Consider the following 19,029-nt stretch of genomic DNA (forward strand, 5'->3'; position numbering starts at 1 on the left):
CTCCATGCAAACAGTTAACCGAGGCTGGAATCGAACCCGGTTCCCTGGCACTGTGAAGCTGTGGTGCCCTGTGCTGTCTTTGGCTCAACTCTGAGAAAATGGGAGAATGTGGAGAAGAGGGCAGCGAGACTAAGTAGCAACTTTCTAAGAGTCGAATAGTCTTCTATGCAATAGCACCCTGGTATCTCGGAACAGTTATTGGTGGAATTGGATACTCACCCTGGATGAGACATAGAACTATAAGTGCCAGGGTCCAGTGTGATGTGGTCATGGTGCAGATCTCACCCTCGATGGGACATGTACACGCAGCAGACGGGGACAATCAGACTCATTGACACCTGCACAATAGACAAGGGACCACAGTGAACAAAGAGATGATTTACAACAGGCTTAACAATGGATGCTGAGTGAACTCCCACATCTGTCAGAACCAGAACTGAACTCACATTGTGCTCTCGCTGCTCTCCCCTGTCTCCTTTCGCAAGGCCTGCGGACACAGAACTGCAGGGACTGAAATAATAAACATTTTGCTAAAAGGGAAACTTTACAAATACATATTTTTTGCGAAACAAAAAACAGCGTTGTGCTTTCCTGCCATCAGATATTCTCCAGCTGAGGTCCTCCCCGTGCCTGCAGCTTGGGTAGGGTTGACTGTGTCGTGCCTGAAACTGAGTGGATCCCTTCGACAACCACTCAGGCAATTCAACTGTGGGGGACTCACAGCCCAGTCGGGTTGTAGCCTACCCATTCACATAATGTAACTGGATAATGTTCAGTTTTAGCCTTAGAATAATGGATAGTAAATTTAAAACAGAGTTGAAGAGAAATTACTTCTCCCAAAGGGTTGTGGATCTATGGAATTCACTACCCCAAAGTGTGGTGGATGCTGGGACAGTGAGTACATTTAAGGAAGAACTGGCTGTGCATCATATAGGGTTAGTGTTAGGGGTTTGGGTTAGGTTTCATGATAGGGTTAGAGTTAGGGTTAAGGTTAGTGTTAGAGTTAGAGTTAGGGTTAGGGTTAGAGTTAGGGTTAAGGTTAGGGTTAGGAACGTAAGGTTAAGCAGTGAGCTGCTAACAGGCAATAGGTTTAGTGTTAGAGTTAGGGTTAGAGTTAGGGTTAAGGTTAGAGTTAGGGTTGGGGTAAGTGACACAAAGTTAAGCAGTGTGCTGCTAACTGTCTGTGCATTATACAGTACGTGTTGATCATTTAGATCTTTGCTACTGAGCGCAAGACCCTTCTCTGAATCTGATCTAAGCCTGCAAATGAGTGACCTCAGTTCGAACAGTACAATAGATTCCTTGATCAAGGATCACTGAACTGTATAAATTCATAAGTTCATAAGATATAGGAGCAGAACAAGGCCATTCAGCCCATTGAGTCTGCTCCACCATTCGATCATATCTAATATGCTCCTCTCCTTCATTTTCCTGTGATCTCCCCATAACCCTACAACACATTACCAATTAAAAATCTGTCCAACCTTGTCTTCCTAAGCCTTACCCTAATCCTAAGCGTAACACTGACCCTAACCCTAACACTGACCCAAACACGAACCCTAACCCTAACACTAAGCCTAACCCTAATCCTAACCCTAACACTAACCCTAACCATACCCTTAACACTAACACTAACCCTAACCCTAATCCTAACCCTAACACTAACCCTAACCCTAACATTAACGTTAACCCTAAACCTAACCCTAACCTTAACATTAACCTTAAACCTAACCCTAACAACTAACCCTAACTCTAATGTTAACATTAACCCTAAACCTAACACTAACTCTAACTCTATCACTAACCCTAACAGTAACCCGAGGGAAACTTCAGCTGAGCTGCAGGAGCCATTTACACAGAAAGGTTAAAATGAGCTATTATCAGTTAAGGATGTTAATATTTTGAGCCGAGCCACTGAAAGGTTCATTGGAAAGGTTCACTTTGATTTCCTTTCCATAGTTGCTGTCTGAGCTGCTGAGTATTTCTGTGCTTTGCTGATATGACCATCAGGTGCTCGACTTCACAGTTTTTTTATATTTAACGTTTAAAATGCAAAGACCAATATACTAATTAAAATAAATAAAGAAGTGTTCTTTCAGCACTTTGCTTCTATTTTTGACACTGATAACAGGTAACATGACTTCATCTCCAGAATACTGTGGAAGTGAAAGCATTACAGGATGAGACCAGGTTTAAATAGTCCAAGCTACGGATCTCAACAGCAACTTGATGCAATCAGGCCTTTCAGGTGTTTTCAAAGGAGCATCATAAAACAAAAACATACCACTGAGTCAAATACGGAGAAGTTAGGGTTGGGTGAGAAGAAGATTTGGTTAAAGATGTAGGTTTTTATGTCTTGTCAGCAAGGTAGAAAGTGGGGAGCGATATGCCAGAGCTCAGAGTCTGGCTAACGGAAGGTCTGGCCATCAAAGATGCTGCAATTAAACTCAGGGATGTAGAAACAGCCAAAATGACAGAGTTGCGGATATCACCGAGCCCTGCAGGGTTGGAGGAGATTGCAGACATAGGGACATGAAAGATCGTGGAGGGGTTTTAAAAGGATGGAGTTTTTAAAAAATCTAATGTGAAGTTGCCCAAAATCTTTGGGCTACTCTTTGATTAGAGCAGTGTGGAAGGAGGCCTTTCAGCCCATCCAGTCCACACTGAGCCTCCAAAGAGCATCCCAGCCCTTTACCCTATGTTTCCCATGCCTAATCCACCGAGCCCGCACATTATGGGGCAATTTAACATGGCCAATCTACTTAACCGGTTTATCTTTGGACTGTGGGAGGATGCCAGAGCAAACCCACCCAGGCAGAGGGAGAGTATGCGAATTCCACACAGACAGTTATCTGAAGCCGGGATCGAATCAGGGCTCCCTTGGTGCTGGGAGGGAACAGTACTAACAACTGACCCACTGCTGGGGGGAGGTCCAGAGTCAACAGTGTGGGAGTCAAGTTGGGAGCAGGGACAGCATTGATGGTTACAGTCTGGCCAACAATTAATTGGGGAAAGTTTTTGCTCATCCAATACAGATAAGTAACCTGCTAATGCAGAAGAGTCAAGAATGATGTATTAAGAACAGAGAAAGAGAAGCTCTTCCTGAAACCTGTCTGACCATTCAATAAAATCATAGCTAATCTGTAATTAACTCCATACATCCTTTTACTCTCTATTACTCAGACATCAGGATAATAGAGAAAAAAAGTTTTAAACGTTTCCATTGATCTGCTTAGCTGTTTGCAGGAGTTAAAAAGCCTTTACCACCTATTGTGTGAAGTTAAAAATCACACAACACCAGGTTATAGTCCAACAGGTTTAATTGGAAGCACACTAGCTTTCGGAGCGACGCTCCTTCATCAGGTGATAGTGGAGGGCTCGATCGTAACACAGAATTTATAGCAAACATTTGCAGTGTGATGTAACTGAAATTATACATTGAAAAAGTGATTGTTAGGCCTTTCATCTGTTAGGCTTAACAAACAATCAATTTTTCAATGTATAATTTCAGTTACAACACACTGCAAATTTTTGCTATAAATTCTGTGTTACGATCGAGCCCTCCACAATCACCTGATGAAGGAGCGTCGCTCCGAAAGCTAGTGTGCTTCCAATTAAACCTGTTGGACTATAACCTGGTGTTGTGTGTTTTTAACTTTGTACACCCCAGTCCAACACCGGCATCTCCATATTGTGTGAAGGAATGTTTCCTAATTTCACTTATTGCTCAAGTGTTTAGATCCTGGAATTGCCAGTCAGTGAAGATAGTTTCTCGATATCACACCTAACTTTTCCCTTTAAAATATTGAAACGTTTGATCAAATCACCTGTTAACCTTTCAAATTTAATGGAAAACAATCTTAGTTTTGCAATACAATTGGTACAATTCACATAAATCTTTTCTTACAGTTTCACACCAGCTCATTTATCCTAATAAGTAAATGGTGTTTTCGCCCAGTAAGCTTACGCAAAGGTCATGTACGTAACCAATATTCATTCAAGCAGCTTCAAGTATTCATCTTGCAGTTTTATCCATGCATTCACCTTACATTCAAACTACTGTCAATTTCTATCTCATTCCTCCAAGGTTCACCTTCCCCGAAATTGAAAGCCTTAGTTTTCACTTTGCCTTGAAAGATATCAAAGTCCTTCAGGTTCTAGTGACTGTTAATAAAGTCTTCAGGCATTGCAGAGAGAGATTGGTTACTAATTCGGACCCATTCCTCTTCAGTGAAATGAACGTGAGCTTTTCTGATCGATTGGTTCAAGAATATTTTGTTTCTGAAAACTGTCCCAAATAAAGCGTGTTATTTTTATATTTTTAAGGCTCTTCATTTACACAGCTTTGGGGCCCATGCATTCTCACCCTCTCATTTATCTGTGAAAGCAGTGGTATTACAATATCTGATATTTTGGGAATTCCATTCTAATTGTGAAAATGATGGAGCGATGATTACTCCCATTCTCTTGCCCAGAAATGTATCACTCATCCCATGTTGCATTGATAGGTCATGTATTTGGTTGTGGTAGACTACTACAATCTGGACGGGCATTTCAACAGTAAACTCAATTCCATCACCCATTGTAAAACAATGTGGTTGACTATTCTTCAGCTCGGGATGTCCAAGGCAGTCAGGTAGACAGACTTCAACTTCAAAATTAAGTTGTTACAGATGATTGAGAGAGTAACTATTGTCGCTGGTTGGGAAGGTGAAGGTTGACGTCCTGTGTTTGTGAACGTCACTTTATAAAAGCAAGTCATTCATTTACCTGTCAAATTTACTAAGTAGCACATTTTCTCCATTTGGGTGATGGAGTATTGATAATGCTGCTGGATTAGTAACCTATTAGATCCACACGCTCCAATGGGGACATTGGTTTAATCTCACCAGGAGAGCTGATATCATGGATGTATCAATTGGTAGCACTCCCTTCTCTGATTCATTAGGATTTTGGTTGAATCTGGGTAGATTTTGGAATCTGTCTTTTGAACATTCGATCAAGTCGAACTAATTTGCTTGTATCAACCTGAAGGACTGCATGGTGCTGTTTTGAGGAAGATCACTCTGTCGAGACTTGGTCAACATTAACCCTCAACCAATATCCTCTCTGATCATGGTTATGCTTATGGGATCTTGCCTTGTGTAAACTGGCTGTCACATACCCAACATTCACAGTGGTGACTATATTCAAGAAAAAAAAAATCAATGGTCATAATGAACATTGAGACGTCCTGAGACCTGTCAAGACGCTATATCAATGCAAGTCTTCCTTTAGCCACCAGCAGTCTCAATCAATCACAAGATGATCTGTTCAAACACGCAGCATTTTTTCACAATCGGGAGGACGTACACTTTGATACAAATGAGCACAAGGCATAAAATTGCATTGAAAAGAGAATAAAACTGAAGCCAAATTTTCTGATTATGTGAATCCAACATTGCCGATGGAAGCAGGATTAATCAGATTTACATAAAAACACATAGCTTCCCTTAAAGTTTAAAAAAAAACAGCTTCTGACATGTAAAACTGCAAATTATACTCACAGAAGCATGATTTAAAATGATTTCGGAGAAGTAAAAGATAAGTAAAAGAAGTGGACAGTTGTAGAGAGAAGTGCTGAGGGTAGGGTGGGGGGAAAACTCTCATCCCAAGGCACAGTAATGAAGGCTGAATGGTCTCCTTGTCTGCTGCATGAGGTATTGATTGAGCAACTGGTCATAACTTCAAAGGTCAAAAAGGCTGAGTAAGTCCTTCCATGTACCAGGGAAACAAAATCAATGCAAACCGCAGAATAAAAATGGCCATTCACTGAGAGATTTTGAAATGGAAATTCTGCACAGAAGTTTGACATTTTGCAGTCTTGAACAAACAGACAAAGCAAGACTTCTTCCCTTGTTTAGTCAATGAACTTAGAGCTTCTTTCCACTTAGCCAGAGCTGAACAGAAATCACTAATTCACTCTGATCTTTCCACATTAAATTATCTTTTGACATGAATTTCCTTCCCAGTTAACTAAATAATAACAGATAGCATCAATCGTTCTGACACTGATCCTATGTTGTGGTGTTACCTAAAAGTTCTCACTCATTTTCAAATTCTTGTTTTCTTTCAAATTTACAACCTTTTTCAGCTAACATAAAACAAACAAAAAAAACACAAAATGATAAGAATTCCCAACCTGACGAGGATGCTTCGGAGATTGTCCACGTCTGCGGTGTAGAATGTCCAACACCTTAAGGAATTGTTAGAATTGTTGGGTGTGCATAGTACAATGCAGACAGCGTGTCACACCACTGACTCCGCACCACTCACAAAGAAAGACTTCTGAAATGTGAGAAGGATCCACAATAGAGGCACAGTTTGCATGATGGGCACACTCCAGCTTGCGAGGGAGAGTGCGTCCAAGAGTGGGCCACTCTCAATCAACTGTTTGTCCTGCCTAGTGCAGGCGCAGCCTCTGTGTGTTCAAGACAATGCAGCCCCTGGTCAGAGCTAATCCTTCCCCCAGCTCTCGGTTTGTCCCTGGCATCGCCTGCTCTGGTGAAGTCAGCCTGTAGTTCTCAAAGTGGATCACAGTTTTGAGCGGTCTAGCTGTTGGATTTGTTTCAACCTGCTCCCTCATTGATGGTGACAGTAGAGTGTAACACATGTACTAGGTGACCATTATTCAGTGCTCCCCACCATCTTAGAGTCATAGGGTCATAGAGATGAATAGCACAGCAACAGACCATTTGTCCCAAATTGTTCATGCTGATCAGATATCCTAAATTAATCTAGTCTCATTTGCCAGCACTTGATCCTCTAAACCCTTCCTATTCATGTACCCATTCAGCTGTTTTTTAAGTGTTGCAATTGTACCAGCCTCCACCACTTCCTCTGGCAGCTCATTCCATACATGCACCACCCTCTGCAAGATAAAATTGCCCTTCTGATCTCTTTAAATCGTTCTCCTCTCACCCTAAACCTATGCCCTCTAATTCTGGACTCCCCCACCCCAGGGAAAAGACCTTGGCTATTCACCCTATCCATGCCCCCCATGATTTTATAAACCTCTATAAGGTCACCCCTCAGCCTCCAATGCTCCAGGGAAAACAACCCCAGCCTGTTCAACTCAACATAGCTCAATATAAGCCTTTCCTGAAGAAGGGCTTATGCCCGAAACGTCGAATCTCCTGTTCCTTGGATGCTGCCTGACCTGCTGCGCTTTTCCAGCAACACATTTTCAGCATAGCTCAATATACATAGCTCAAACAGGAATAAAAGGATGACTAGGGTAGGTATCGGTCCAGTCAAGGATAGTAGTAGGAAGTTGTGTGTGGAGGCAGAGGAGATTGGAGAGACACTAAATCAATACTTTTCGTCAGTATTCACTCAGGAACAGGACATTATTGCTGATGTGAATATTGAGTCACAAGTGATTAGAATGGATGGCTTTGAGTTATGTAGGGAAGAGGTCCAGGGAATTCTGGAAAGGGTGAAAATAGATAAGTCCACGTTCGATAAGGTACCCCATGGTTGGCTACTGCAAAAAATACGGACGTATGGCATTGAGGGTGCATTAGAGGTTTGGATTAGGAATTGGCTGGCTGGAAGGAGACAGAGGGTAGTAGTTGATGGTAAAGGTTCATCTTGGAGTGCAGTTACTAGCGGTGTTCCACAAGGATCTGTTTTGGGACCATTGCTGTTTGTCATTTTTATAAATGACCTGGAGGAGGGGCTTGAAGGCTGGGTGAGCAAGTTTGCGGATGATACGAAAGTCGGTGGAGTGGTGGACAGCGAAGAAGGATGTGGCAGGTTACAGCGGGATATAGATAAGTTGCAGAGCTGGGCAGAAAGGTGGCAAATGGAGTTCAATGTAGCTAAGTGTGAAGTCATTCACTTTGGTAAGAGTAACAAGAAGATGGATTACTGGGCTAATGGTAGGCTACTTGGTAGTGTGGATGAGCAGAGGGATCTTGGTGTCCATGTACACAGATCTCTGAAAGTTGCCACCCAGGTAAATAGTGCTGTGAAGAAGGCATTTGGCGTACTGGGCTTTATTGGTAGAGGGATTGAGTTCCGGAGTCCTGAGGTCATGTTGCAGTTGTATAAGACTCTGGTGCGGCCTCATCTGGAGTATTGTGTGCAGCTTTGGTCGCCATACTATAGGAAGGATGTGGAGGCATTGGAACAGGTGCAGAGGAGGTTTGCCAGGATGTTGCTTGGCATGGTAGGAAGATCGTATGAGGAAATGCTGAGGCACTTGGGGCTGTTCTCATTGGAGAAAAGGAGGTTTAGGGGAGATTTGATAGAGGTGTACAAGATGATTAGGGGTTTAGATAGGGTTGACAGTGAGAACCTTTTTCCGTGTATGGAGTCAGCTGTTACTAGGGGACACAGCTTTAAATTAAGGGAGGGTTGGTATAGGACAGATGCTAGGGGTAGATTCTTTACTCAGCGGGTTGTGAGTTCATGGAATGCCCTGCCAGTAGCAGTGGTGGACTCTCCCTCTTTATGGTCATTCAAGCGGGCATTGGATAAGCATATGGAGGTTATTGGGCTAGTGTAGGTTAGGTAGGCTTCGGTCGGCGCAACATCGAGGGCCGAAGGGCCTGTACTGCGCTGTATTTTTCTATGTTCTATGTTCTATGTTCTATACCCAATAGCTCAAACCCTCCAAGCCTGGCAACATCCATGTAAATCTTTTCCAAACCCCTCCTGTGCTACCCTGTGTTAGAAGCACATCTATTGTTGACTTAGCATTTTGTACACCTTCTTTGTCACTGTAACTTTGCATTCCTCACTCTGTTCTATCACCCTTGATTTTTGTGTCTTTGTATATTGTGATCTGCCTGTACTGCACACAAATCAAAACTTTTCACTGTACTTAGGGACAAGGGACAATAGTAAATTAAACCAATTCAAATCAAATCTATTGTACAAACCTGATGACAGCATCTAGATAAAAAAAATCCAGTTAGAGTCAGAGAGGTATACAGCACAGAAACAGGCCCTTCAGCCCTCATCCATGCTAACCAGGTTTCCTGAACTGAATGAGTCTCACTTGCCTGCACTTGACCCTTATCCCTCTGAACCTTCCCGATCCATGTAGCTGTCCAAATGCTTTTTAAATGTTGCAATTATATAAGGTTTAATTTAGATAAATGCAATGTGTTGCATTTTGGAAGGACAAATCAGGGCAGGACTTATACACTCACTGGTAAGTGTTGCTGAACAAAGAGACCTTGGAGTGCAGGTTCATAGCTCCTTGAAAGTAGAGACGCTGGTGGGTATGATAGTGAAGAAGGCGTTTGGTATGCTTTCCTTTATTGGTCAGAGTATTGAATACAGGAGTTGGGAGGTCACGTTGAGACTGTATAGGACATTGGTTAGGCCACTATTGGAATATTGCGTGCAATTCTGGTCTCCTTCCTACCGGAAGGATATTGCAAAACTTGGAAGGGTTCAGAAAATATTTACAAGGATGCTGCCGGGATTGGAGGGTTTGAGCTATAGGGAGAGGCTGAACAGGCTGGGGCTGTTTTCCCTGGAGCGTCGGAGGCTGACGGGTGACCTCATAGAGGTTTATAAAATTATGAGGGGCATGGATAGGGTAAATAGACAATGTCTTTTCCCTGGGGAGTCCAGAACTAGATGGCATAGGTTTAGGGTGAGAGGGGAAACTAAGGGTCAACTTTTTCCACGCAGAGGGTGGTACGTGTTTGGAATGAACTGCCAGAGGAAGTGGTGGAGGCTGGTACAATTGCAACATTTAAAAGGCTTTTGGATGGGTATATGAATAGGAAGGGTTTGGAGGGATATGGGCCGGGTGCTAACAGGTGGAACTAGATTGGTTTGGGATATCTGGTCAGCATGGACGGGTTGGACTGAAAGGTCTGTTTCCATACTGCACATCTCTACCCTCTATGACTCTATGCCTCATCCACTTCCTCTGGCAGCTCATTCCTGTCTTCTGTCAACAACAGATCCATTTTGGACCTCAGTTAGAGCACATTTTAAATTTGGAAGGAATGGCATGAGTTTACACATAAACATAATAAATAGGATCAGGAGTGGGCCATTAAGCCCTTTAAGTCTGCCCTGTCATTCAGTGTGATCCCACCATCTCCCGTTTGATCCCTTGAGGTTAATAGATGCAGATGTCTCCAATCAGTGAGGAGTCAAGAATTAGTATCAGAAATAGTGTTTTTTTGTCACAGATGTGTAGTGACAAATCTAAATGTATGAGAGTTTGAACAGAGGACAGAAGGGCAGAGGGTTGTGGGGCTGGACCGATCACTTCCAGGGTTAGAAGTTGAGGCAGAATGTTAAAGAGCAAGATGAAATGTGGTGGGTGGAAGAGGCAAGGAGACAAAAGGTCATTATCTGACAGTCAAAGCCTTGCAATGCCCAACCTTACCACAATGGTCCACATGGATAACACTGGTTTAAGAAGGTGGTCCACAAGCATCCTTTTAAAGAATGTTAGAGATAGGCAGAAAAAAAATACCTTGCAGCAAGGTCCACAAGCTAGGAACTGATGAATAAAACACACGCATTCCCGAGATGAAGTAATGTCAAGAGTTAAACTACGTGGTGGTGATCGTAATTGTGTTCCCTTTAGTTTCAAAGATGAAGGTGCGATTTGATTGAGGATTGCAAGATATTGTGTAGAATAGCTAGGATGGGTCAGTTTGGAGGCTCTAAGACAAGCAGTGTAATTCAACATTAACACCAGACCATCCAGGATTGGGGTGAGGAAACTTTCCTCCATGCACAGAACGCTAGACCTTGATCTGTTTTTCTGTTAACAGCAATCAAGGCTGTTGTCTGTTGCCAATCTGGAATTGATTGATTTCAGTTAGCTCAAAGGTAATAGGGAATACATAGGCCAAGGAATGAATGTAGAGTTAGACTCATAGATTCATAGAGATGTACAGCACAGAAACATACCAGTTAGGTCACATATTGGCCGTGATTTCCTTATGGCAGAATAGGATGAGGGGCCGAAGGGTCTCCTCCTGCTATTTTTCGATGTGAAATAATAGAAGCTTTTTGCACACAATCAGCACAGTGTGGGAGCAGGCCTTTTGGCCGATTGAGTCTGTACCAATGCTCTGAAGAGCATCCCTCTCAGTCTCACCCATAAACTTATTCCCTGTAATCCTGCATTTCCCATCATCCGCCATGCCTGCACATCCCCTGGACACAATGGACAAGTTAGCCTGGCCAATCCACCTCTCCATCAGGCAGACTGGATGTAAAGTCAAAGAATGGCTCACCAAGTATCAGAGCTGGGTCCACGGGGAATGACCGGACCTCCCGGTGAACGCCCATTTCAATTCCTTCTACCACTCCCTTTCCAACATGCCCATTCTCCAAATTGGAGAAACAACATCTCATCTTCCACCTGGGCAGGCTCAATATCGAGTTCTCCAATTTCAAATAACCTCCCTTCCCATCCCATGACTCCCTTCCCAGCCCCTCCCCCTCCCTTCCACTCCTCTCTGCCACCAACTGGATTCAATCCTCCCATTGACCAACCAGGTCGCACCCTCTTCCTGTCTTCACCTCTCCCCACCTCATCACCCTGCCCCCACCACCCCTTCATCTGCAGCTCCTCCTATCCCTACCCTCAGTCCTGAAGAAGGGTTACAGCTGAAATGTTAACTTCTCCACCTTCTGATGCTGTCTGGCTTGCTGTGTTCCTCCAGCCTCCTGCCTGTCCACCTAACCTGCACTGTGGGAGGAAACCAGAGCTGTTTTTGTTAGAGAGAGGAAGGTTGAGAGGTGACTTAGTTGAGACATAGAAGATGATCAGAGGATTAGATAGGGTGGACAGTGAGAGACTTTTTTCTTGGATGGGATGGCTAGCACGAGGGGTCATAGCTTTAAATTGAGGGGTGATAGATATAGGACAGATGTCAAAGGTAGTTTCTTTACTCAGAGAGTAGTAGGGGCATGGAATGCCCGGCCTGCAACAGTAGCAGACTCAACGACTTTAAGGACATTTAAATGACCATTGGAAAGGCATAAGGGTGAAAATGGAGTAGTGTAGGTTGGATGGGTTTCAGATTGATTTCACAGATCGGTGCAACATTGAGGGCTGAAGGACCTGTACTGTGCTAAAATGTTCTAGCGTGGGAAAACCAGAGGAAACCCACACAGACATGCGGAGAGCATGCAAACTCCACACAGACAGTGGCGCGAGAGTGGAATCGAACCCAGGTCACTGGCAGTGTGAGGAAATAGTGCTAACTGCCGAGCCACTGTGGCACATGTCAGCTGGTTTGAAAAGCAGAAGCGTTGGATTTTTATGAACATTTTTTCCCTTCTGTTCCTGTTCATTGCTGAACATCACTTATTGACAGCCCAAATGGACATTCACTGCACATGCCTGTTCCTCGTACTGAAGGATGAGCGTTAATCACTATCAGCTAAATATTCACATGCTGCAATCCAGCCGACCTCGAATGTACCCTTCCTTGCTCACCATGTGTAGACATTTCCTAATAAATCACTGAAGGCTGATTGAGAGTTTAGGCCACTTCCAGACTGTGAGCTGAGGCTAATTACAGTAGCTTATCGTCAAATCCATCTGAACGTGTTAATCGTTTAAATTGTCCTGGGATCCTATCCAACCAAATACTTCTGTGTGCTTTTTTAAAATTTTTGACCTCGTAATAACATTGCAAAAAAATGTAATATCCCACACAGGCTGTGGGTTTTTCAATAGCATACAGTACTAAGTCACAGTGGAGTCTAAGTTTAGTTCTGTTTGTTTTTGTAGAATCATAGTATTCCTACAGTGTGGAAACAGGCCCTTCAGCCCAACAACTCCACACCAACCCACCGAAGAGTAACACACCCAGGTCCATTCACCTACCTCTTATTCTACATTTACCCCTGACTAATGCACCTAACCTACACATCCCTGACCACTATGGGCAATTTAGATTGGCCAATTCATCCTGACCTTCACATCTTTGGACCATGGGAGGAAACCAGAGCAAACCCACACAGACACAGGGAGAACGTGCAAACTCCACACAGACAGTTGCCCAAGGCTGGAATCGAACCCAAGTCCCTGGCACTATGAGGCACCAGTGCTAACCACCTTGAGCCACCATTTGCTCACCTCATTACTTTCCCTCAGGACCTTTTTTGATTTGATTTGATTTATTATTTGATTTGATTTATTATTGTCACATGTACTTTGGTACAGTGAAATGTTTTGTTTTACATGGAGCACACGCCAATCATACCATACAAAGTTCATTTGGGTAATGGAACAGAGCAAAGCATACAATTAAGCTCAAGATTTAAGCACAATCAGCTGTCAATAGAAAATATAAAGTGGGCACACTATGGATGTGCTAGAGGGCTCTTGTTGCATGGTGGTAGTGTTTCTCTGAGCCTGGGTTCAAGTCTCTACCTGCTCCAGATGTGTGTAATAACAACTCTGAACAGGGCGATTAGAAATTTCTCTGCATGTGAGCAGAGTGTGGCAGTGAGTGATCCACTATTGCCAACTTCCAACCAGTTGAAGGTGAAAATGACTCTGCCCAGTGTTGATTATTTTGGATTGTTATGTTCATGATGTGGAGGTGCCGGTGTTGGTCGGGGGGGTGTACAAAGTTAGAAATCACACAACGCCAGGTTATGGTCGTGCAGGTTTATTTGGAAGCACTAACTTTCGAAGGGCCACAACCACCTGGAGAAGGAGCAGCGCTCCGAAAGCTAGTGCTTCCAAATAAACCTGTTGGACTATAACCTGGTGTTGTGTGATTTTTAGAGCTGAAAATGTGTTGCTGGAAAAGCGCAGCAGGTCAGGCAGCATCCAAGGAACAGGAAATTCGATGTTTCGGGCATAAGCCCTTCATCAGGAATTTTTGTGTGATTTTTAACTTTGTTATGTTCAGTTGCCTCTGACGCCCTTCTCGGTGTCAGTTTCTAGACTCAGCCTCTTGTTTTCTGTTACGTCTCTCCATGTTCCTTCATTCTCCTCCCATCAGCTTTTCCCTCCTTGTTAATGTTCACTGAAGCCTTACATTTGAGTGCACTCACAGATCCAAAAACGCACAGCGGAAATTTGTGAACCACATGTACAGATTGCTCAGCTGTGTGTGCCAAAAATGCTGGTTCCATGGAACTCAATTTACAACTGATGGTAACTAATTCATTCATTTAATTGGAACCACAGTTGAAACAATACAAACTGATTGCCTTATTAAATAAAAGTGAGGCAACTATGTAAATAAAGGTGATTTATTGTGTTTTGGCAGTTAGTGCAGAACATGGGTGAGCTAAGGGAAGGCTCAGTGCCAATTCCTTAATCAGTGAATGCAAATACTTGTTTTCACAAAACAATACGCAAAATTTAACTCTTAGCTGACTTCAATCCCAATACTTTGTCAATCTTATCGCAGCTGGATAGGCTGCTGTTACTGAGAGGAAAGAGATTTAGATAAGACATGAAGGCTGGTTTTATTTCCACAGAGAGTGTTTCACACCTGAGAAAATGGTGAATACTGGTACAGTTATAAGGTTTAAAAGATATATCCACAAATTCCATCAACAGACACTTCGACTTGGACCCAATATGCCAATCACTACAGCGGACAGCTGAAACTGACACCCGGAAGCGGCAAGGACAGACCACTATAAATGCCGGAAGAAACATCAAAGAAGCGCTTCGCAGGAGGCTCCACAGCACTGATGATGTCTCCTAGCCAGGGGACGAAACGTTTGCAACAAAAACTTCCAGCTCGGCGAACAGAACCACTACAACAAGCACCCGAGCTACAAATCTTCACACAAACTTTAAAAGATATTCTGCTGTGGGACCCTGCAACCACGCGGGATCAATGTGGATTTCACCAGTTTCCTCATTTCCGCTCCCCCCACATTATCTCAGTGCCAATCCTCCCACTCGGCACCGCCCTCCTGACCTGTCCATCGTCTTTCCCACCTAGTCGCTCCACCCTCCTCTCTGACCTATCACCTTCTCCCTCATCTTCATCCACCTATCACATTCCTAGCTACCTTACCCCAGCCCCACCCCCTCCCATATATCTCTCAGCCCTCCCCCCAGCCCACAAGCCTCACTCCTGATGACAGGCTTATGCCCGAAGTGTCAATTCTCCTGCTCCTCAGATGCTGTCTGACCCGTTGTGCTTTTCAAGCACCGCACTCTCAACTAAGATTTAAAAGATGTCCGGATAAGTAAATAAGTAAAAAATGTTTGGAGGGATATAGGCCAAGCACAGGCAGATGGGACTGGTGTAGTATGAGACCATGGTCAGCATGGCTGGTTTGGAACAAAGGGTCTGTTTCCGTACTATATGATTCGATGATTTTAACTGACACCGACCTCATGCCGGATAGACACAATGAGGAGGCAGGAGAAAGTGTGCCGATGCTGGGGATCAGAGTCAAAACATGTGGTGCTGGAAAAGCACAGCAGGTCAGGCAGCATCTGAGGAGTAGGAGAATCGATGTTTCAATCATAAGGCCTTCATCAGAATGAGGGAGGTTCCCATTATGGAGGGGATGGGGCAGTGCAGAAGCTAGCTGGGAAGGCGATAGGTAAATGCAGGTGGGGGGTGATGATGATAGGTCGGAATGGAGGGTGGAGTGAATGGGTGGGAAGGAAGATGGACAGGTGGGACAGTTCAGGAGAGCAATGCCCAGCTGGAGGGTTGGCTTTGTGAGAGAGGAGATGAGAAAGCTGGTGAAATCAACATTTGATTCCCTGTGGTTCCAGGGTCCCAAGGTGGAAGATAAGGCATACTTCTTTAGAGTATTGGGTGGCAAAGATTTGGAGATGGAGGAGGCCCACGACTTGCATGTCCTTGGCGGCATGGGAAGAGGAGTTAAAGTGTTCGGTCACGAGACGATGGAGCTTTTTTTGGTGCATATATCCAGGAGATGTGCTCTGAAATGTTGTGCCAGTTGGTGCTGTGTCTCCCCAATGTAGAGGAGACCACACTGAGAGCAACAGATGCAGTAGATGAGGTGTTTGGTTGTGCAGGAAAATCTCAGCTGGATGTGGAAGGATCCTTTGGGGCCTTGGATGGAGGTGAAGGGGAAGGTGTGGGTGATGGCAGGGGATGGTGCTGGGAATGGAGGCTAGGTTGGTGGGGTGCGTGGACCTAAATGAGGAGGCACTCTAGTGCTAAAGAAGGAAGAGAATGCGTCAATATCACAACCAATATGAAGGGTATGGTAGAAAGTGAGGGCATTGAAAGTTACCTTGTTAAAGAAGCATAAACTTATCATATATATATAGGAGCGTTGGATATTCTCTTCTTTAACTTATGGTTTGTACATAGAACATCGAACATTTCAATGCAGTACAGGCCCTTCGGCCCTCGATGTTGCACCCACTTGTGAAATCAATCTGAAGCTCATCTCAACTACACTGTTCCATTATCATCCATATGTTGGGAACGAATGAGACACGCGGTTGGTGTGTTGCCTCCCAGGTGCCGGGGTCTGTGATGTCTCAGATCGTATCTTTGGGGTCCTGAAGGGAGAGGGTGATCAGCCTCAAGTCGTTGTCCGTGTAGGTACCAATGGCGTAGATAGAAAGAGAGATAGGGATGTAAGGCAGGATTTCGGGGAGCTAGGGTGGAAGCTGAGAGCTAGAGTTGTTATCTCTGGTTTGTTACCCGTGCCACATGATAGCAAGGGAAGGAATAGGGAGAGATATCAGCTTAACATGTGGCTGCAAGGATGGTTCAGGAGGGAGGGTTTCAGGTGTTTGAATAATTGGGGCTGATTCTGGGGAAGGTGGGACTTGTACAAACAGGACAGTCTTCACTTGAATCAGAGGAGTACTAATATCCTGGGTGGGAAATTTGCTGGTGCTATTCAGGTGGGTTTAAACTAGCTCAGCAGGGGGATGGGAACTGGAGGTGTAGCTGCAGTGCACAGGAGGATGACAGTAGGAAGGACAGGGACAGGGTTTCGGGATCACAGGAATGTGCTGGCAGACAGCAAACTGGTTTGAAGTGTGTCTACTTCAACGCCAGAAGTATCTGAAATAAGATGGGTGAGCTTGCAGCATGGATAGGTACCTGGGTCAATGTTGTGACCCATTTCGGAGACCTGGCGAGAGCAGGGTGATGAATGGATGTTGCAGGTTTCAGGGTTTAGATTTTTCATTAAGAACAAGCAAGGCAATAAAAGAGGGGGAGGTATGGCCTTGTTAGTCAAGTATAGTGTAACGGTGGCTGAGAAATTTTGACGAGGACTCGTCTACTGAGGTAATGTGGGCTGAGGTTAGAAACAGGAGAGGAGAGGTTACACTGCTTGCAGCTTTTTATAGGCCTCCACAGAGTTCCAGGGAAGTGGAAGAGAGGATTAGCAAAATTATTCTGGGTAGGAGTGAAAGGAATAGGGTGGTCATTATGGGGGATTTTAACTTCCCCAACATTGACTGGAAATGCTATAACTCTAGTATGTTGGATGGATAATTTTTTGTCCAATGTGTACAGGAGGGTTTCCTGACATAGTATGTCGAAGGGCTGACAAGAGGGGAGGCCACACTGGATCTGGTGCTTGGTAATGACCCAGGCCAGGTGTCTGATTTAGTTGTAGGTGAGCACTTTGGAGAGAGTGACCATAATTCAGTTACGTTTAGTTTAGCAATGGAAAGGAATCGGTACATGCCACAGGGCATGAGTTATCGATAGGGCAAGGGCAATTATAATGCAATTAGGCAAGAATTAGGATGCATAGAATGGGGTAGCAAAATGCAGGGGATGCACACAATGGAAACGTGGAGCTGGTTTAAGGAACAGATATTGCGTGTCCTTGATAGGTATGTCCCTGCCAGGCAGAGAGGAAGTGATAAGATAAGGGAACCGTGGTTTACAACAGAAATTGCATCTCTTGTAAAGAAGAAAAAGGAGGCTTATGTCTTGATGAGACAAGATGGGTCAGATGAGGCGATGGAGAGTTACAGATCAGCTAGGAAGATTTTAAAGAGAGTTAAGAAGAGCAAAGAGAGGACGCGAGCAGTCTTTAGCAAATAGAATAAAGAAGAACCCGAAAGCTTTCTATAGGTATGTGAGGAATAAAAGGATGATTAGGGTAGGAATAGGGCCAATCAAAGACAGAAGGGGGACACTGTGGAGATCGGAGAGGTGCTAAATGAACATTTCTCATTGGTTTTCACACAGGAAAAGGAGAATATTGCAGAGGAGAAGAATGAGGTACGAGATATTTAACTAGAAATGATCAAGGTTAGTTACGAACAGGCGTTATCAATTCTAGAAGGAGTGAAAGTAGACAAGTCCCCTGGGCCAGATGGGATTTATCCAAGGGGTCTCTGGGAAGCTAGGGAGGAGATAGCTGAGCCTTTGGCTTCGATATTTGAGTCGTCATTGTCTACAGATTTGGTACCAGAGGACTGGAGGATTGCAAATGTTGTACCTTTGTTCAAGAAGGGCAGTAGAGATGACCCAAGTAATTATAGACCAGTGAGCCTTATTTCTGTTGTAGGAAAGGTTTTGGGAAGTATTATAAGAGATAAGATTTATAATCATCTAGCAAGCAACAATTTGATTTCAGATAGTCAACACGTTTTCACCAAGGGCAGGTTGTGTCTCACAAACTTCACTGAGTTTTTTGAGAAGGTGACCAAGCATGTAGATGAGGGTAGGGCAGGTGATGTGGTATACATGGACTTCAGTAAAGCCTTTGATAAGGTTCCACATGGTAGGTTGATGGAGAGAATGCAGAGGTGTGGAATTGAGGGTGATTTAGCAGTTTGGATTAGAAACTGGCTTTCTGAAAGAAGGCAGCGAGTGGTGGTCGATGGAAGATATTCAGCCTGGAGTCCGGTTACTAGTGGTGTGTCACAAGGATCTGTTTTGGGACCACTGCTGTTTGTCATTGTTATAAATGACTTAGACGCAGGCATAGGTGGATGTATTAGTCAATTTACAGATGACACTAAAGTCAGTGGATTAGTGGACAGTTTGGAAGAATGTTACAGGCTGCACGGGGACTTGGATAAACTGCAGAATTGGGCTGAGA

General features: G+C 44.1%; 1 protein-coding gene across 4 annotated transcripts in view; it reads right to left on the reverse strand.

Annotated features, from left to right (window-relative positions):
• Nucleotides 1–6,495, reverse strand: part of LOC132823141 (myelin-associated glycoprotein-like) — a 114,675-nt gene extending 108,180 nt beyond the window's left edge. For 3 of the 4 annotated variants that reach the window (XM_060836703.1, XM_060836700.1, XM_060836702.1), the window contains exons 1-2: nucleotides 6,182–6,495; nucleotides 220–338 (exon numbers count right to left, since the gene is read on the reverse strand). In XM_060836703.1, coding sequence (XP_060692686.1) covers nucleotides 220–271 — 52 coding nt within the window. In that variant the 5' untranslated portion in view covers nucleotides 272–338; nucleotides 6,182–6,495. Of the gene's footprint in view, nucleotides 1–219; nucleotides 339–446; nucleotides 511–6,181 lie in introns of all 4 variants that reach the window. The other variant, XM_060836701.1, reaches the window with a different exon arrangement.
• Between the last annotated feature and the right edge of the window lie 12,534 nt (nucleotides 6,496–19,029).

This window comes from Hemiscyllium ocellatum, chromosome 16 (assembly GCF_020745735.1).
Source record: "Hemiscyllium ocellatum isolate sHemOce1 chromosome 16, sHemOce1.pat.X.cur, whole genome shotgun sequence".
Lineage (NCBI taxonomy): Eukaryota > Metazoa > Chordata > Chondrichthyes > Orectolobiformes > Hemiscylliidae > Hemiscyllium > Hemiscyllium ocellatum.